General features: G+C 38.2%; 1 protein-coding gene across 1 annotated transcript in view; it reads right to left on the bottom strand.

Annotated features, from left to right (window-relative positions):
- Nucleotides 1–21,364, bottom strand: part of IFI16 (interferon gamma inducible protein 16) — a 55,786-nt gene that overhangs the window by 12,145 nt on the left and 22,277 nt on the right. Inside the window, exons 6-9 of the mRNA XM_064478145.1 lie at nucleotides 5,177–5,444; nucleotides 4,158–4,276; nucleotides 3,384–3,545; nucleotides 1,730–1,897 (exon numbers count right to left, since the gene is read on the bottom strand). Coding sequence (XP_064334215.1) covers nucleotides 1,730–1,897; nucleotides 3,384–3,545; nucleotides 4,158–4,276; nucleotides 5,177–5,444 — 717 coding nt within the window. The remainder of the gene's footprint in view (nucleotides 1–1,729; nucleotides 1,898–3,383; nucleotides 3,546–4,157; nucleotides 4,277–5,176; nucleotides 5,445–21,364) is intronic.

Genomic DNA, 21,364 nt, shown 5'->3' with positions numbered 1-21,364 from the left:
CTAACTACTTACCCCCTGAACAAAAAGAAATTAAAAATAAACGACAGATATTGTAGTACCTGTATGCCGACTCCGGAAGAAACACATGTCATTAAATGCTCAAGTTTAGAGTTCAGTAGGCTGGATCCGAATCCTGCATCTAACATTCACTTTCTGTGTGAACTCGGAGAAGATTTTTAACCTCTACGAACTTCAGTTTTCTCATATATAAAATGAGACTACCAATAACACCTTCATGTGACTTATGAAGGACAAACGAGATGATGTACACGGAGAACACAGGTTTTGGAGCGCAGCACCACTAGACCCTCACTACATGGGATTATCGCTGTGCTGCACTCTCAGAGCAGACATCGGAGTTTGTCTCTGTGCTCTAACCCACAGATGTTCTATGCTTCATGTTGGCCTTCTTGATGGAAACCCCCAGATAGAGGTGGTATGGGAAGCACTTGGGTGACAAAGTATTTTGGAGAACAGTGATTTAAATGCTGCTCTTAGAATGTCATTCTAAGTGAAACAAGCCAGAAAGAGAAAGAAAAATACCATACGAGATGACTCATATATGGAATCTAAAAAAAAAAAAAAAAAAAAAAAAAAAGAACATAAATACAAAACAGAAACAGACTCATAGACATGGAATACAAACTTGTGGTTGCCAAGGGGGAGGAGGGTGGGAAGAGACAGACTGGGATTTCAAAATTTGTAGATACTGACAGGCATGTGTAGAACAGGTAAACAAGATTATACTGTATAGCACAGGGAAATATGTACAAGATCTGTGGCAGTTCACAGCAAAAAAGAATGTGACGATGAATATGTGTATATTCATGTATAACTGAAAAATTGTGCTCTACACTGGAAATTGACACAACATAGTAAAATGTCTGTAACTCAATAAAAAAATGTTTTAAAAAATGCTGCTCTTGCCTATTCTTCAAGTTGCTTGCTCATTGGCTGCAGAAATAGGCATCGCAGCCCTCTGTGGAGGTGGCCACAGGCGTCATCTCAGGGCCACACAGAGGCAGGCTGGGATAAGAGCTGGTGCACACGTGTGCACTCACCTTCCCACCCTCACCTTGTCTTTCCCAGGGAAAGGGCACCTCTAATTTGATATTACTGTCCAGTAAGGAAGAGAGATGTCCATTCATTATGGCTGTGATAAGTGCTAAAAAGGAAAAGTAAACGGACTTGTGATAGGAAACAAGAGGAATATCTAATGCAGTTTGGAGGGGGGATTAATAAAGACTGGCCCGTGGAAGAGACGCAGGTTTGCACCTGAAGGTTGAAGACATGTGAACCGGTGGTGAATCAGGACAAGTGATTCCAAGCAAAGAAGAAAGCGTGTGTCAGAACATCTGACACGGGAAGTAGCACGGAATTCTGAAAACAAGCCCTGTAGTATGGTCAGTGAGTCAAGGGGCAAGGGGCCAAAGGAAAGTGGACTGTAAGGGGTGAACACACTCATATTCCTCTTGCCTTGTCCTGTCACCTTTCCTCCCTCTTTCTACTCCACACAGGAGAGTAACCCTTTCAAAATCAGAGATTGTTTCATAAACACATGCTTTGTAAATAGCCAAGGAGTTAGAATACAGTAGGATCTCAAAATACACTAAGTACATGAATATATTTAATACATTAAATAAGTGGTATCTTGTGGGAGATCAGATTGTGACAGTTCTCGTGCTTCTGTTGCAGGGAGGTACAGGGACTGGGAATGGGAAGCTGGTACCTTGATGGAGGAGCTGCAGAGTGGGGCTGGTGGAAGCGCCTGAGCAGTCCAGCCACAGCACTCAGGTGGGCACATGCTGGTTGCCCAAGTTTCTGGAAGCCGACTCTGTTTCTGAGATAGCATCTTCTTTTTTAAGTCATTAGTTTTGGTGGTTTTCTCATATTTTCTCTAGAGAAAAGTAGATTTTTCCTTATTTCTCAATTATGATTTTCAAAATCACACAGAACACAGTATCTTATTCTTTCCTTTTTTAAAATGTAGAATCTTAACATTTCAATTTTTTTTTTTCTTGGAATAATAGCACATATTCAGAGACCTGTAGCACCTCCCCTCCTCCCACCTCAACCAGGGTTACAAATTTCTCCCCCGCAACTATTAAAAGCTCAGATGAAATTTCATTGGTTTGGGGTGGAATCCAGGTTCCTCATTTGCTGCACACTGGCCTAAGCAGGTAGGTGACCCTCCCAGGTTATAAGGGCAGCAAATCTCAGCACAAAGTTGGCTGCACATAAGGATGGTTATTATGCATGATTTTCTTATCGAGAAAATATACGCATGGGTTTCTGACATCTGCTTCTCAGGCTCCTAGAAACCCACTGATCTTTTGGGAAAAATTATTGGGGGAAATAAGGATTCTTGGAACTAATAATAACAATGACCATGAGAAAACAAAATCCCCAATGGAGAGTCTCTTTATACGGGAAGTCTGAATTTGAGGGGCACGTGTGGGGTGGTGGTGGGAACGTAGCCTGAGTCAGAGAGCAGCTGGAGTCTCGGGTGAAGAACAGTGTTAGAGAACAGTGATTTAATTCTGCTCTTGCCTACCCTTCATGTTGTCTTGGGACAACCTTTTCCTGCCCATTCTCAGATCCAGGCTCTGTAGTCCCCAGGTTGTATGTAACCCCAGGGCAAAACAAAAAGCAGGTTGGATAGGAATTGATGCCTATAGATGTGAATTCACTTTCCCACCTCTGTCTTGTCTTCCTCTGGGACAGGGTACCTATAATCTGAGTTTATTGTCCAGTAGATAAGAAAAACTTGATTTCTTACAGCTGTGATAAGTACCATAAAGGAATAAATAGTAATGGGTCCCCTGAAGGCAAACGGCAAGAGTGTCTGATCCTTTTTTGGGAGGGGCTGTTTCAGTGAAGACTTGCCTGAGGAAGGAATTCAGGCTGGTCCCTAAAGGTTGAATATATTTGGGCCACTGAAATGACAGGGATAATGAATTCTGAATTAAGAAAATAGCCTAGGTCAAAACACCTGATCTGGGAAGGAGCATAGAATGCTGAGAACTGATCTAGAAGTATGGTTATGGGAAAGGGGGGGACAGGAAACTGAAATGTAGGGAATAAACATACTCTTATTATCCATCGCTAATTGTCAGGCCACTCACACTCCCTATTTCTGGACCAACGTAAGACAGTAACCTTCTTGAGATCAGGAATTATTTCACAGATGCATGCCTTGTAAAAGCTCCAGGACTTAGAACACATTGAGATCTCAATATCTGCACTTGATAAATTAATGAGTGATTTTATGACATAAAGAAATTATACATAGTAAGGGATTACTGAAAAAATCTTTTAAGGTCATGATTATCTTTATAATATGTTGTAGGAAAGGACAAGTACTGAAAATAGGAAAATGGTACCTTGGTTGAGGAACTGCTGGATGGGGCTGGTGGAGGTACTGGAGGAGTCTGGAGAAGGCTCTCAGCTGACTGCTTGCTGGTTCCTGATGTTCCTGGAAGCAGACTCTGCTCCTGGGTTAGCCTCATCCTCTTAGCTTCACTGGTTTTTGTGGTCTTGTTTTTCTGAAAGTAGGTTTTTCCCTCTGGTTAATAGTTTTCAGTATTAAATGAAATACATCTTTACTACTGAGAAAATCAACTTTTTATTAGTAGATTCTACTTATACTAAAACGTATGTCCTTGGGAACTGCAGGGAGCTACATATAGTCCATCCTGTGGAGTTGGCCAGAAGGTAGGCAGTGCACATATATGTTGGCTTTATACAAAGAGCAGGGAAAATTTTAGACTTGTCACTCCTTGCTCACTTCTGTGTTGATTTAGAAAACTCAAGTTTGAATTGAGTCTCTTTGAGTAGGCTTTGGCAAGCTATTTTTCTGATTTGATTGCTATTTTAGTACATATCTCAAAGAGGGATAACAATTTCATTATTTCCATCGTAAGGAATTTAAGTTCAAGTGCATAGTAGTTCTGAAACAAAACGGGTGATCAGTAACCATTAATTTGCTGACTCTAAAACTCATTTTCACACTGCCCCTGGGGTCTTCTTTTCTCTGATTCTTCTATCTGCATGTGGGGAAATGAATAAAGAACTGAAGTATTCCTAAGAAGACAGTAAGTGGAAGAGTCACAGGAGAACTCATAGTAGGTCCTTCAGTGGGACCTTAGCCATCCTACCTTCATGGGTGTGCCCTTGGTTGATTTAGGTCCCAAAGCTTTATTTGTGGTAGATGTACTGGGTTTATCCTGCTTGCCTTTTCCTGGAGTTGTTTCATTTGCTTTGGATTTCCTTTTAACTGTTGCAGTAAAAAAGAACATGATAAATCCAAAGGAGCTGGTCTAAGACAGCTGAAGGACTTTCAACACTAGTTTCTCTCACTTCCTGCCTTTGGATCTAGGTATGCTTGGATCTACTTCTACCGCATTACCTTCGCTTGGCCACAGGTGGCTGGCACTAGCAACAGAGACCGGTAGTGACTCACACTTCTTCAGTGGTTTCCTTTCTTGTCCCACGTGCAATGTGCACATCCTTTCTGACCTCCGCACTCCTATGTACCTCAATCAAACCCTTTTCCAGTGCACTTATCCTATACTTTCCTTTTAAGAATCCAAAGTTTTCAGGATGCTTTGGTGGCTAAATTTCTACAGAAGATCCATTTGAACTACTGAAATCAGAGTAGGATGTGGCAAAGTGGTGATACTACACTTTGACTTTTTAAAATATGTTTTCCTAATCCAGTGGTTTTTATAAGAGGCAAGTTCTTCACATCTCTGAGAGGTAAGTTTTTATTTAAGTACTGCCTCATATTTGTTACTAGAAAATATAATAATAATGGACTAAATATGGTTAAGAGCATGCATATTTAACTGATTTAAAAATTTCAAAAGCTCGTATATTCTAATTTTGTTTTGTCATCGTCTAACTTCTCTAGTGTATGGAAGCCTCAGCCTTTCTCATCGACTCCTACTTTTTTCTTTATCGCATCCCCAAAATACATCCTCGAAAATACATCAGGCCTTTTTTGTAGGAAAGGCATTCTCTAAGTTGTCAATTTGTTGGCATCGGAAGTACTACCATTGTCATGGCTGTTGAGTCCCAGGTTGGGGAAGAGATAGCTGAACTATGATCAAATCAAGGTTCTATTTAGGGTTGAGGAAAGTGCAGAGAGAGTGAGAGAGGAATTCTTCCTTATCACCTTTTGACTTCTCATTTCTAAGAGTTTTAACAATGTCTTTAAGTGATTCAATATCTTTGATGAGCTCTATTAGTTTGTCAACACAGGCAGCCCCTTTGAACTTTTTTGCCATCAGATCGGCGATCTTAATTCTGTCGTATTCATCTTGAGTTTTTGTAGTCAGATTTAAATCCTCATGCAGTAGAGACTTAATCAGTCTGAAATTATAATCATCAATGTGCTGTAATCCTTTCAGCAGAAGAATCTTCTTGAATTCATTTGCCATGTCTCAAGTTATGGATGTGCCTACAAGAGAAAAATAACATACAGTGTTATACCTGTATACAGACAATTTAAAAGACACTTTACATCTACATGAGTTAGTGGCACATGTCAAAGTGTTATCCATGGGTGTGTGAGGGAAAAAAAAGGGACTTAATTACCAGATGTGTTACTGTGGAAAATGGGTTGAAAACTGTTGTATTAGAAACTTCTAAGACATTCTCCCCTTTTAATGATAGTTGTTGAGTTGGGTTGGGGGGTGGGTATAGTGGAAGGATGTCTGGAAATAACAATTGTTGCAGTGTGTAGTCTGGACTATGTAGCATCAATGTCCCTGGTCCTTCTACCCATCATTCATCGGGGCTGCAGTCTGTCTCTTGAATATCTGCCTGGTGGTTCATGGCCCTTCCCACCCACTATGTCCAAAGTGGCCCATGAACAAAATGGACTGGAGCCTCTCACCTTACACAAATATCCTTCTGCCACGGCCCTACAGTTCCAAGTACCAACACTAGTCCACTTGGCTCTTCTCTAGTCAGTCCTCATTAGCATCATCTCTCCCTCGGGGGTTGGACCATGTTCTCTGTGTCCTATGTGACCCTATCACTGTCCCTTTGCTTGACTTCTCCCTTCTTTCTAGGGCAGGATCACAGCATTTATTGGCTGGAATTATTTCAATGGTCGCTTGATTTTTCTCCTTCCACGCTTAATCTCACTAATCAGGTCTTTTCACAGAGCGAGATATTTCCTCATAAAGCTGCGGTTCTATCCCGCTTGACACCTTTCAATAGTTCCCCATCTTCCCTTTGAAAAATGTCTTGCTCCTTTACATGGCTTCAAAGGCCTTGAATAATCTGCATTTCTAAAAAATTTCTGTAACTTTTGTATTTCTTATGTCTCATGCTCTAGAAATAGACAACACACCTTGCCTTTTCATGTTTTATGACTTTGTTAATTCCTTTCCCACTGCCTAGAAAGCCATTCCCATCTGTATTTCTCTGACTACCTCCTTACAGCATTCAAGACTCAGCTGAGGCTTTGTCTTCTGAAAGCTACCAGGGTCCCTATTTTGGACTGAGTGTCAATCCTCTGGGCCTCTTTAGTACCCTGTGCACTTCCTTGATGACACTCAGTGCATGGTATGGATTCCAATTTTCTGTTTGAAGTCATAAATTCTTTATGTTAGGGACCATGTGTTTGTATACATTTTTATAAATGATTGGAATGTTCAAGTTCCCAGGACTGTGAATTATTTCTTCTTGAGAGAACATGAGCATGCTCAGATAGATCAGGCCCATAGAATGATGTCCCCACACCAGCCCCAGGACCCGTTGGACCATGGCCCTACCCACCAGTAGGCTAAAACCAGTTCTGGGACACCTTGGATCCCTCAGCCAGTGGCCCAGAGTCCAGTCCCAAAATTTTATAAAAGTAGTAAAGTCATCTGTATCTACAATAAGTTGTTAAGGGATACGCAAAACAAAAAGATGTGAAATGCAATATCAAAAACAGTGAACGTGGTGGTGGGAAATGCAAGGTTGTTAAATGCATTTAAACTTAGAGATCAGCAACTTAAAATAATCGTATATATGAACGAGCCAAGGATGGCCACCCTCGCCACTTTTATTCAACATAGTATTGAAAGTCCTAGCCACAGCAATCAGACAAGAAAAAGGAATGAAAGGAATCCAAATTGGATAGAAGGAATTAAAACTGTCATTGTTTGCAGATAACATGATACTATACATAGAAATTCCTAAATAGACCCCCCAACCAAAAAACTACAGAGTTAATCAATGAATTTGCTTAAGTTGCAGGATACAGAGATTAATAGACAGAAATTAGTGTCATTTCTATATACTAACAGTGAACTATCAGGAGAAGGAATTAAGAAAGCAATCTCATGTAAAATCCTATCAAAAAGAACTAAGGAGGTAAAAGACATATTTGGAAAACTATAAGACACTAATGAAAGAAATTGAAGACGACACAAACAGATGGGAAGATACAACATGTTCATGGATAGAAAGAATCTATTATTAAAATAATCTCATTACCCAAGGCAATCTACAGATTCAGTGCAATCCCTATCAAATTACCAATGGCATTTTTCACAGAACTGGAACAGAAAAATTTTTAATTTGTACGGAAACATGGGAGACCCTGAGTAAAAAAAGAATTCTGAGGAAGAAGAGCAAAGCTAGAGGTATCACATTCTCTGATTTCAAACTGTACTCTAAAGCTACAGTAATCAAAACAGTCTAAGAATGCACAAGAAGAGACACATGGAACAGAAGAGAGCCCAGAAATGAACCCACACTTTATACGCAATTAATCTACCACAAAGGTGGCAAAAATGTACAATAGGTAAAAGACAGCCTTCTTAACAAATGGTGCTGTGAAAACTGGTGCAAAAGAATCAGACTGGTTTACTCTCTCACACCATGCACAAAAAGAAATTCAAAATGGATTAAAGACTTAGATGTAAGACCTGAAATCGTGAAACCTCTAGAAGAAAACATAAGGATTACACTGTTTGACACTTGTCTTCATTATATTTTTTTGGCTACACCTTCTCAGGTAAGAGAAACAAAAGCAAAATTAAATAAATGAGACCACGTCAAACTAAAAAATCTTTTGCACAGCAAAAGGAACTATGAACAAAACCAAATGTCCACCTACTGAAAGGGAGACTATATTTGCAAACAATTTATCTGATAATGGGTTGATATCTAAAATATACACATAACACATACCACTCAACATCAGAAAAACAACCCAGTTAAAAAATCAGCAAAGGATTTGAAAAGACATTTTTCCAAGGAAGCCACACAGATAGGCAATATGCTCATGAAAAGATGCTCAACATCACTAATCATCAGGGAAATGCAATCAAAACCACAGTGAGATATCACCTCACACCTGTCAGAATGGCTACATCAAAAAGCAACATATAACAAGTGTTGGGGAGGATGTGAAGAAAATGCAACACTCGTGCCTGTCAGTGGCAAAGTAAATTGTTGCAGCCACTATGGAAAACAGTATGGAGGTTTCTCTAAAAATTAAAAATAGAACTGCCATACGATGCAACAATTCTACTCCTGGATATTTATCCAAAAGAAACAAAAACATTAATTTGAAAAGATAGCTGCACTCCTATGTTCATTGCAGCATTATTTATGAAAGCCAAGAAATGGAAGCAACCTAAATGTCCACCAATAGGACATGAATAGATAAAGAAGGTATAAATATATACAGTGGGTTATTACTCAGCCATAAAAAAGAATGAAATCTTGCCATTTGTGATAATATGGGTGGACCTAGAAGATATTATGCTAAGTGAAATAAATCAGACAGAGGAAGACAAATATTTTATGATTCACTTTTATGTGGAATCTAAAAAAACCCAAATGAACAAACATATTAAAACATAGAGTTATAGGCACAGAGAGCAGTTGTTTTCCAGAGGGACAAGTAGGGGGAGCAGAGAAACAGGTGAGGGAGATTAAGAGGCACAGATTTCCAGATGCAAAATAAATGAGTCATGGGTATGAAAAGTGCAGTATAAAGAACATAGTAAGTATATAATACCTTTGTATGGTGACATGTCATAACTAGACTTTCCACGGTAATCAGATTGAAATATATAGAAATATCTAATCACTATATTGTGTAACAGGAACTACCATAGTGTTGTAGGTTAACGATATTTCAAAAACAAACAAACAAACTCAAAGAAAATAAGATCAGATTTGTGGTAACCAGGGGCAGGGGTGGGGCTAGGGGAGAGGGAACTGGATGAAGGCAGACAAAAGACACAAACTTCCAATTATAAGATCAGTAGGTGCTAAGGATGTAATGTACAACATGATAAATATAATTACTACTTCTGTCTGTTATACAAAAAAGTTAAGAGAGTAAATCCTAAAAGTTCTCATCATAAGAAAAAATTTTTTCTATTTCTTTTTTTTTAAAATTGAGGTATAGTCAGTTTACAATGTTGTGTCAATTTCTGGTGTACAGCACAATTCTTCAGTCATACATGAACATACATATATTCATTTTCATATTATTTTTCTATTTCTTTAATCTTGTACCAATACAAGATGATGGATGTTCCCTGAACTTATTGTCGTGATCACTTCATGATGTGGGTAAATGAAATCATTCTCATACCTTAATCATCATTATACTTTAAACTTGCACAGTCCTATATGTTAATTATATCTCAGTAAAACTAAAAGAAAAAAAATTAAATGCAGATCTTAGCCCCCCACCAAATAATAAAGTAGATTTATTAAATAGCCTTTCTGAAGCTTCCAGATTGTGAATTTCAAAACATATCTGTCCCAGTGGTGTTAGAAGAGGTACTCTCAATCCATCTTGAGGGAAAAATAATTTTTAGAGTAGAATTTTTAATGCAGCCAAAATGATATTTAAATATGAGGGCCTCGAAAACTATTTTTTTTTTTATATTCAAGACCTTGGTAGTTTTATCAGAGAAAGATGGAAACATCCACTGGAAGTAATATTCAATAAAAAAGCCATATATAAAGAAAAACTGGAAACCAAAAGGTTAAGTCAGAGTGAGAAATTAACTTGAATAGATATGTCTGTGCCTTAAATATATATAAAGCCTGGATTGAAGAGAAGCAGGACGTATACTAACATGGTGGAGGGAGGAAGGAAACAGGATATGACAGCTCGCTAACATAGTTGTCTTAAAACGGTAAGACAGAGATAGAACTGAAAAGAAAAAAAAAAGCAACAAAAAAAACCCCAACCCCCTCCCCCCAAAAAGGGCAGGAAAGGAGACTACAGAAGTATCATAAATTGAAATGAAGATAGCAGAAAAAAGACAATATATGTTAATTATCAGCATGAACACAAAGGGTGCTAAGCAGTTAAAATTATGTTACAACTTAGTCGAATTGGATTTAAGACATCTGCCAAGGTACCGTTAACAAAAGATCACTTAAGGGTGGAAAAATAAAAGAAAAACGTTTTATCATGCGAAGAGTAACCAGAAGAAAACCAGTTCATCTACAGTAGCGTAGCTTTAAATCGATCTGAAGACAAAAAGTATCATCAAAGTGCAACACGGTGATGAAAGTTTCAACTCCTAGGGCGATACAAGGGTTTTAATTGAGCATTTACCTACTAATTGGAAATATATACTATTTTTGTTACTTCAGAGTCTTCCTAGTGCTGTATTACATACTATAGTTTATAACATGATTTATATATTATAATAAAAAATTTGATTTGTAGTATTACGTAATATATTTCTCTCCATACACACATGTACACACAGATATTTACATAATTACATGTATTATGTATACATAATTATATACAACTGTAAGGACAATAACCCCAGGAGATTTTGGTGTATTTCTCAATTACTAAATGAACAAGGTAAGGGGGAAAAAAAAAATCAATAAAGACTTAGAAAATTTGGCCAACACAATAAGTATAATTAACAAGGTGTATCTAATGCCATAAGATTTTCTGAAATCAATATTAAAAACCTCACATTCTAGTCAAGCACACATGAAGTCTTGTGCCAGGCCGTGGAGAAAGTCTTTAAATAATTCTAAAACTAGGCAATAGAAATTTATTTATAATTGACTCTCCCTGCCTCTCTCCTATGCTTTGCAACCAGAAAAAAAAAAAAAAAAAAAATTCAGGAAAGCAGAAAGTAATCCTAAAAGAAACTGAAATAACAACTCTGGCATAATGGAGTCTGAATTAAATTGTCTTAAGAAAGGGAAAGAAGCCATGTTGTGTATAACACATGTTTGTGGAACTGAAACCTTTTCTGCTGTGTGAGTGTTGGTTTTCTAAAATTAAGATAATTTCGTACAATACAGTGTTATACATATATATATATATATATATATATACTTTTTAATTTTTTTACTCAGTATTATTTTATGACACTTTATTATGCTCCTATCTTGACTTTTACCCAAGTCCCCCAAGTTTCTTGTGCATCTTCCAGGGAAGGAAACCAAACCTTTTCTCTAAATATAACTCATGCCAATAGTCACCTGGGGAATACATTTTAGTATCTTCTGTAGTCAAAATGTGTCTTCCTTTGTTTAAGCTTCAGCTGTGGTGGAATAAAATGTTTAGTATTTGTCTAGGCAGTAAAGGATTAGAATCAGGCTACTACTGATTTCACTTTTCTGAATATAGTTGATACAACCCTTTCCCCCAGATTCTTCATAGCTAAAGCTCCCCTTGTCACCTTGAAGTTACTAACCAGGTACCCACAGCTCTTTATAGAAATTCTTACTGGTCTTACCTCACTAGAAATTTCTTCCACAGTAGTCCAGATCTTGAGGCTTTCTTTAGAAATGCAGGAATCACTGCTTATTTTGTTTAAGTCGGAAGATAAATCGGTAAAGCTCTCAGTGACTGCAGGGCAGAATTTTATAATCTCTTGAAGGGCAGAGAAGAAAGAAGTGCTTTGAAAGATAGTAAGAGAAAAGGGCACTGGTTAGAGACACTTAAAAACTCAGTTTAGCGGTGGTTTCCTCGTACTGTGCTTTCCTGCAGGGAGAGAAGTTACAAAATAATTATGAGACTCCTCCCATCAGTGCCCTTAGCTTTCGTTTTCACGAGCTATAGAGGAAAAGAACAGCTCATTTCCTGTAAATAGCTTAATCAAAATGAAAAAAAAAATTATAACAAAGTTACACTCAAATGCTTTCATTACAAATGTCAGTAGATGAAATAAGTTCTGACATCAGAACTTTCTTATCCAGCAGACTGACATGTGGGTTATTAGGAACCTACATCCCCTTGAATGGCTCTCAGATTTAAGAGAGAATAGGGTGAGTTGCTTGGACATTTAATCCCTTGTTTCCTGGTCTCAGAGTAGCAGCAGCAAGAGGAAATCTTGGAAGAGGCATCTGTTTCTGCTGATTCTTGACTCATCCTCCTGGATGGGGGTGTTTGCTATAAAAGAGCTATTGGCTTAAATAGTACCCGAAACATTCACTCAGTCAGTGACGGACACATTTGGAGCTTGACAGAAGTAGACGGTCATTACAAATATGTAAGTCCTTCCTCAAATACATGTGGCAGCAGTTGCTCTCTCAACTGTGACTAGCTACTTAACCTCACTGATTAAACTCATGTTTACTCACACTCTCTGCCTTATTCATGGATAAACACCAGTGGGTCGTGAGCTCATATCATGACAGCATTGAAACGTTGCAAGTTCTGGAAGAATACTGACCCTCTGGAATGAGAGGAGCCTGATAGACCTTTTGTTCTACAGTGTTATTTCTGTGGAGGATGGGGGATGCCTTCCGGAGTTCCGCAAGCCTGGAGGGTAAATACCATCAGCCCGCGGACATTACAGTGGTAGCTCCCCAGCTGCCCTGCAAGTAGAGTGAGAGCATGGCTGGAGGAGAGTCCTAAAAGACAGCCTGTGTTCGCAGATGATCTGAGGTCTTCTAAAGAGAAGAAAGCCAATGATTTTCATCCAAGTAGAGCGATGGAGGGGACAGCTGAAGTCTGGATTTGAAGCCATCTGAATAACTTCACCAGAGCAGGACTAAGTCAGAGAAAAGCAAGGAGGATTTGGAGTGATGTCCAGAAACACCTATGGGTGTTCACTGTTTTCTTTTACAGGTTTTAGGTTGCTGTTCTGTGGATGCATGCAGCTGGTCTTAAGGTAATGGGTAAAGAGGGAGCACAAACTTAGATTAACAAGCTTTAATGCCACTCTGTTAATTGAGTAAGTGTTATACGTCACTCTGTAAGATTCATGTAAGAGCACAAGTTCTGATTAACAGATGAAAATACCACCCTGATAACTAAATAAGTTTAGTTGCTTTAAAGCTGCTTTGCTAGCAGGAATCTGCTACAGTCTGTCTCCTTGCCGTAAAAAGCAGAGACCTGCTATGCTCGCTTTGCTTAGCTCGAGGTCATAGGTTCAGGGCTGCTTTTGCTTACGGAAAACAATAACTCGTCCCCTGCTCTAACCAGCAGGACATGCTTCGCTTATCAGGCACAGGCGGATGGAGTAGGCTGTGTCTTAGCCCTCAGCTGGGAACAGCTGGGCTGCTTCGCGTGCTTAGACGAATTCTGATCATTGTATGGAGACTCTGTGGTGGTCTGGTTTTCATTGTCAATTGTTTGGAACACTGCAACCTTTCTCATGACTGTTCGTGGTTTAAAATAACCATTTGTATTATCAACTGTATACTCCCTGGCTCCTAAAATATTATAACCTTCTCCCTAAATATAAATTAAGATTATAATGCTTCTGTTTTCCACAAAACTGCTGACCTGCATCCCTGAATGTACATCATGCCCCTTACACATTCCTGTGATATATTTTACTTTGATTCTTTGTTTGATTATTCTCAATAAATATGAGAGCTTTGGAGGATCCTGGGGAGTTGGTCTCTGGATCCCTCTCACTCTCTTGACTTGATAACGTCTTGAATTATTTCATTCTTCTGTGGTGGGGCTTTTGCTGGACAAAACCCACAGAGAGCCCATTCCAGAGATCAGAGGGTAGAGGACACATGGGAGGAATGACTATAATTCAGAACATTCTCCTGCCCCTCCATTTTTTTTTTTTATGATCAATTCATGAGGAGTAATGTCCCCAGTTGGGATCCAGTATACAACACACAGATTACTGCTGTCGATAAAGACAATTCAGAGCAATTCTCCTTCATTCATACTGTGCAGCTGGAATTTTAATAGCTGAAGCAAAGGAATGCTAAAAATATGCATTTTTCCTAACTTGTAGGCAGTGGCCAACCACTGGTGATTTGTGCCATCACACAGAAAGCTTACTAGCAGAACATACAAAAACTCCTGGTACATGGTAAACATCTGCATAAACTGGTGTGACTTTTTCTCACCCGCAGTATGAATTCACATGGTCATTCAAAATCCTCAGGAAGAGTCCCCACCTGATTGATGTCCTAACCGAGATGTTGGCAACTTATAGATTGTGGGCCAAAACTAAAACACTGTCTGTCTGTCTGTCTGTCTGTCTGTTTTTTGCCGAGAAGCCTTTATTGGAACACAGATATGCTCATTCGTTTATGTACTGTCTATATCTGCTTTCACAGGGCAGCCCTGGCGCTGGCTAGCTCCAACAGTCCCTCTGGCTGCAGAACCTAAAGATTTTACTATATGGCTCCTTGCAGGAAAAAAGTTTGTCAACCTTCAGCCTAAGCCATCAATCTAGATAGCAGAGCTCTAGATTAAAGAGATCATATCCAGTACTTTTGGAGAAGGATATTCTTAATAAAGGAAATACATTTTTGTATATTATGTACACTAGAGGTGCAAAATGTATTTTTTAAGATACCAAATGCTTCACATTTATTGATGGGTGGAGTGGAATCGAAGACACACTTTATTTTCTAGTCTATGTATTTCTATTGTATCCAACTATTTTTTACAATAAGTTTCTACAAAATGTAATGTTTTAATAAAATACAGATAAGTATTTAAAAATATAAAAAGCATTAAAAATACAGAAGGGTATAATGAAGAAAACTTAAAAAAAGTTTTTTTTGTTTTTTTTTTAATTATAAACAGCTACACATGAATGTGTCTCACTTAATTTTTGTTTGGGGTGGAGGGAGGTAATTAGGTTTATTTATTTATTTTTAGAGGAGGTACTGGGGATTGAACCCAGCACCTTGTGAATGCTAAGCATGTGCTCTACCCTCTCCCTCTTTCTTTTCTAGTCTTGATGACCCTGAAGGAGAGGGAAGAAAAGAAACAATGAGGTCCCTTCAATTGACTTGAAGTTCTGCTTGTATTTCTCCCTTCCCCCACATGGTTTGTCCTTCCCATAGGCCACCCTGGTCCTCTCTCAAAGGCTGCCCATTCTCTCTCACCCATCTCCTTTAATGAATAATTCTCTTTGGACCTTACGCACGTATTTAGACCCTGGAAAGAGATATTTTCATGTCCAGTATGGGCATGTTTGAATAGGGCAGGGGTTCCACAAAGGTTATAAGGACCACAGGAGAGGGGAAATGGCTGATTCAATCAGAGCACAGCATGGCAGGGAGGACCTAGTTGGAGCAGAAACGAGAGAGGAGGAGCCCTAGGGTAAGGATTTTCTGGGTGCAATTTCTGTGACTTAGAATATAGGAATTCTTGAACTAAGGCGTCTAGAAAGCGGAATAACTAATGTGCACGTACATGTCTGTGTGCCTGTTTATGTCAGTATTTCTACTTGAATTATTTGCATGGAAACCTTAGCTTTGATTAGCGTTACCAAGAATCCAGGGGAGGTCCTTTGTGTGTGTTCCTGCGTGTGAGACTGGGGGTGTGATGCCATGTGGATCCAACCATATCTTTATCATGTTTTCATGGATGTGGATTTCAATAAAGATAGGTACCTTTTGTTCTAAGATGCAATTATTTCCAGACTCAGGGACAAGCCCCTGCCCTCCATCACCACCTTTTTTATTCGCGCCTGATGTGAACTCTGTTGTTGTACTTCCTTCCCATTAAACTTTTTCTTTTTGATGCTTGTTATATATCATTTCTGGCTTTCCTTTGATTCTCTGTTCAACTCCTCTCATTCTCACTCTATTATCTGCTACTTTGTTTCACACATTTTTATTCTTTGAAACAGGTTATTCTCTTGCATCCTCAGTCTTAGTTGATAATAGCACCATTTGTCAAGTTGCCTACGTTAGCAACCTGGGAATAATCTTTGAATTGGTCATCTTTCTCACTATCACTTAGTCACAAACATTTGAGGCTCATCTTTAAAAATATATTATTTCGAGTCTCCTTATTTTCTCCTTCTTACCTAGACTTCTGAAGTTGCCTACTGAGGGATATGCTGGTAGACCAGCTCTTTAATTTTCATAGCATTTGCCAATTTCAGTGGTGTCAATACTATTACTTAGATTGATTTCATAATGCTCCATGTTTAGCCACCAGTGCACAAAATTCCTGCATTTTTAACAATCCTGCGTTTTTTAACAATCCTTATAGTTGTGGAATGAGTAGCTTCCAATTGATCTCCTGCCCCCAAACATGATCTCTCTCCAATGTGTTCTTCAAGATAATTGCCAGAATATTTTATTACTAAAATGTAAAAGTAATTTAGGCATTCCTCGACATCAAACCTCTCAATTATGCACCTACTTTTTACAAAAAAGATTCAATTTCTCTTTCCGCCATAGCCCTTTTTAACCTCTTCAGCTTAATTTCCCTGTGCTTTTTCACATATACCCAAGTTTCAGTGGTACAGAGCTATATGCCGTTTCACACTTTTGGGTATTTTCATGTGACATTTCCTCCAGCTGTCAAATTTCTTTACCTTGCTATGAACAGCTTTATATACTGTGTATGATTTCTCATGATCTACTAGGACTGTGATAAGTAATGGGTATGTATTATCTTACTTAAATTTCAGTTCCACCTTCTAAGTAAAAACTTTCTCCATTTTAGAGAAGTCCAGTTGAGCTATTTCCCCCACGCTATGTGACTAGTGAGTGATGGAGCCAGATTCAAACCAGGTCTAGCTTACTACAAAGCCCTCACTGTTGACCACTAACAAAAATACTTCCCAACACTGCTTTTTTTTCTTTTTTTTTTTTTAACAAATCTTTTATTCTTAACACAAGTTTCACATCCTTTTTGCATTGAGGAAATTAGATGTTTTCTTAGCTTCATCGACTTAGATGTCTAGTTTCTTCAACAAGTTTGGAAATTCTCAGGAGTACGTCTTTTGATAAACTCTCTTCCTTGGGGCTGTGGGCTCAGCGGCTGTGGCCCGGGGGCAGGATTGCAGGTACTAATTTCACTGCTTCCCTGGTTCCACCTGCTGTATCTGTTCCAGTCCATCCACAGATGTGTGGAATTTTCCATCATTCTGTTGTTTTGGGCAGAGATGTCTGTGTTGAGTTGTGGATGTTTTATTGGTAGTAGACTGAAGAGGAGAGATAAAAGGAGCATCTCATTTTGCCATGATGCTGACGTCATTCCTAGAGAAGCCACATTATGCATTCTGTACACACACACACACACACACACACACACACACACACACACTAACATATAAAAGCTGTCATAATTTTTGCTGTTTTTTAGAGTTGAACTCAGAATTTTTAAATTGTTACATTTGTCATTGGCTAGGAAAAAAAGAGACTAAGCTAGTAAGTGTTTCTCCCACTAACTTTCTGCCATCTTGCAAGTCAATAATTATCTTTATTTTCCTTCTGACATCCGTGAGATGATATCGTAAACATTTTAAGAATACAGAAACATTTATTTGGGTGCATAAGAGCTTCTTCTTTTGAGCCAAAAGATTCTTAAGCCCAAACCTAAAATTAAAAGGAAAGGAAATTCTGAATCCAAATACTGCCTCTTCCTCCTTATCTATATATCAACATCCAAAACTAAGCCAAAAATATTAAAAAAAAAAAAAAGAAAAAATTTCCAATTTATTTTGGCATTATTGCTGAGTAAAAGCAGACAAAATAGAAGAGAGACTTAAGCGAGCCTACAGATAGATATCTAGAAATAATACAGGTAGAAGAGGAAAGAGAATTAAGTTCTTTATATAAATACAAAAATTCTATGACAAATATCTGACTCTTTTAGGAAGGGCAACACTAGGGTAATGAGTATCCCAGAAGGAGAAGAGAGGGAGAAGGGAGCTGAGAGTTTATCAAATGAAATACTAGTTGAGAACTTGCAAACCTGTTGAAGAAACTAGATGTTTAAGTCCACGAAGCTAAGAAAACATCTAATTTCCTCAATGCAAAAAGACCTTCTCTAAGGCATATTGTATTAAAACTGTCAAAAGTCAGTCACAGTAGAAGAATTTTAAAGCCAGCCAGGGAAAAACACATGGTGACCTACAAAGGAACCCCCATCAGCCTTTCAGCACAGTTCTCAGCAGTAACTCTACTGGCCTGGAGGAAGCAGAATGACATTCGCAAAATACTGAAAGTTAAAAACTATTCGCCAAGGAGACTCCCTCCAGCAAAGTTATCATTCAGCTACTGTCGACTGAAATAAATGCACAACCTAAAATTTGACAGTTACGTTTTATTCTGTGGACAATTCTGAGGGCTCAGCCCTGGATGACAGCCTCTCAGATCACCCTGAGGGACTGCCCCGAAGAGGTAGGGGAGCAGCTAGGATACATAGAAGCTTCACAGCAAAGACCAGGTAGTTGGAACCATTAAAGATGACTTGTAATCTAAAGAAAACCAGGCATCTCAAGCTAAAGAATTTAGCGCTTTTCTATGTATGGGAGGAAGCAAACATTTGGGCTCACTGAATTCATTCCTTTGACAAGCACCTAGCTATCTAGAGCCAGTATCCTGTCCTTTCTTATTCTGAGTCCCCTCAGAGTGCACCATTGTGAGTGGCTGCAGAGGCTGGGCTGCAGGCTTGTCTTCACTGTGGGGAGTGGCGGCAGCGGCTGATGACTTCATGGCTTCAGTGTTCTTTGTTTACTGATATGGTTTGCAGTATTTCCTGCTCACACTATAAAGGAGAAGTAAAGGCTTTCCCAGACTAACAAAAGCTGAGAGAGTTCATTAACACTAGATCAGTCTCACAAGAGATGTTAAAAGGGGCTTTTCTATGAGAAACAAAAAGGCAAAGTATAGAAAACTTTGAGTAAGATGATAAGTGGACTGAAAGAATCAGAAAATTGCAACTCTATATCAGAAAAAGCTTTTAAAACCTTTATTGTAGCAGAAAGGTTAAAGGAAAAAAGTAGAAGCATTTCCTTTAAGATCGGGAGAAAAACAAGGGTACCTACTCTCGCCACTCTTATTCAGCCTAGTCTTGGAAGTGTTAAGATGTCCATATCACCAAAAGCAGTTTACAGAATCAATACAATCCCTACCAAAATTCTAAGGACACTTTACACAGAAATAGAACAAAAAATTCTAAAATTCATATGAAACTGCAAAAGACTTCAAATACCCAAAATATTCCTGAGAAAAAAGAACAAAGCTGGAGGTATCACAGCCTTTGATCACAAAGCCATAATAATCAAAACAGCATGGTATTGCAGAAAAACAGATACGTAGATTAATGGAGCAGGACCAAGAGTCCAGAAATAAATCCATACATATGTGGAGAATTAATTTATGGCAAAGAAGCAAATAATATAAAATTAGGAAAAGTGTCTTCAATAAATGGTGTTGGGAAAACTGGACAGCCACACGCAAAAAAAAAAAAAAAAAAAGAAACTAGACCACTATTTCATACCATATACAAAAATCAACTCAAAATGGATTAAAGACTTGAATGTAAGACCTGAAACCATAAAACTAGAAGCAAACGTAGGAAACCCACTCTTTGATATCAGTCTTATTAATAGTATCTCTGCATATGATTTCCTCATGCAAGGGAAACAAAAGAAAAAATAAACAAATGAGACTATGTATCAAACTAAAAAGTTTCTGCACAAGAAAATCACCAACAAAACAACAACAAAAAGCCAACCAAATGGTAGAAGATGTTTGCAAATTGTATGTTTGAGAAGGGGTGAGTATCCAAAAATATATAAAAAAATTATACAACTCAACAACAAAAAACAAAAACCCAATTGAAAACTGAGAAGAGGAGTTGAATAGACATTTTTTCCAAAGAAGACATATATACATTTTCCACAGAAGGCCAACATACACATGAGAAGTTGCTCAGCATCACTAATCATCAGGGAAATGCAAATCAAAACAGCAATGAAATATCACCTCACACCTGTCAGAATGGCTATTATCAAAAATGCAAGAAATAGCAAATGTTGGCAAGGATGTGGAGAAAAGGGAGCCTTCATACACTGTTGGTAGGAATGTACATTGGTGCAGCCACTATGGAAAACAGTAAGGAGAGTCCTCAAAAAATTAAGACTAGAACTACCATCTGATCCAGGTATTTCATTTTTGAGTATTTATCCAAAGAAAAAAAAGAAACCAAAACCCCCCCAAAAACAAACCCACTACTTTGCAAAGATATATGCATCTGTATTTTCTTCACAGCATTATTTACAATAACCAAGATATGAAAACAACTGGTGTCCATAAAGGGATGAATGGATAAAAAAGACGTGGTATATATTTACAATGGAATACTACTCAGCCATAAAAAAGACCATCTTTGCCTTCTGCAACAACATGGATGGATTTGAGAGCATTATGCTAAGTGAAATAAGTCAGACGGAGAAAGACAAATGTGATTTCATTCATGTGTGGAATATAAAAAACAAACAAAGAAACAAACAAAAAACCAAAATAAGTTAACAAACCAAACCATACAGAAACAAACACGTAGGTATAGAGACTGAGTAGTGGTTACCAGAGAGGAATGGCAAGGGAGGGTGAAATACGTATAAGTTATCAACTATACCAACAGTATGGTGATAGATGGAAACTAAATTTTTGGTGGTGATCACGCTGTAGTGTATACAGAAGTAGAAACATAATGTTGTACACATGAAACTTTTATAATGTTGTAAACCAGTTGACTCAATTTTAAAAAAGTGCAATGAAAAAAAATCATGACTTCTCTAACATATTTTCTGCGAAGGCTAAATGAAACCACATAAGTGATGATCTAAGCACTTAGTGCTATACAGTTACAAACTGTTACGTGGTACCTAAGGAGCTTTATTTAGAGAAAGGACTGATAGCGTCTGAACATTTTCCTCAGCTATTTGAAGGGAGAAGGTGTAGCTCTTGGAGATGGCCTCAAGGTGGCAGTAATTACATATAATTGCACAAAGTTACCACCAGCCTTTTTCACAAGTCAATTAAGTTCCTTTACAGCTCTACCCTTGTGACTTATAGTGAGGGTGACATGACACATATTAATTAAGGTTGTTTTAAGTGGTAAAAAAGAAAACAAAATAACATCTCGTACGAGTGAACATCGAGAAGACGTCTTGCC

The sequence above is a fragment of the Camelus dromedarius genome, chromosome 23, assembly GCF_036321535.1.
Source record: "Camelus dromedarius isolate mCamDro1 chromosome 23, mCamDro1.pat, whole genome shotgun sequence".
Lineage (NCBI taxonomy): Eukaryota > Metazoa > Chordata > Mammalia > Artiodactyla > Camelidae > Camelus > Camelus dromedarius.
The sequence above is the reverse complement of the archived record's forward strand: the minus strand, read 5'-3'. Positions and strand labels throughout refer to the sequence as shown.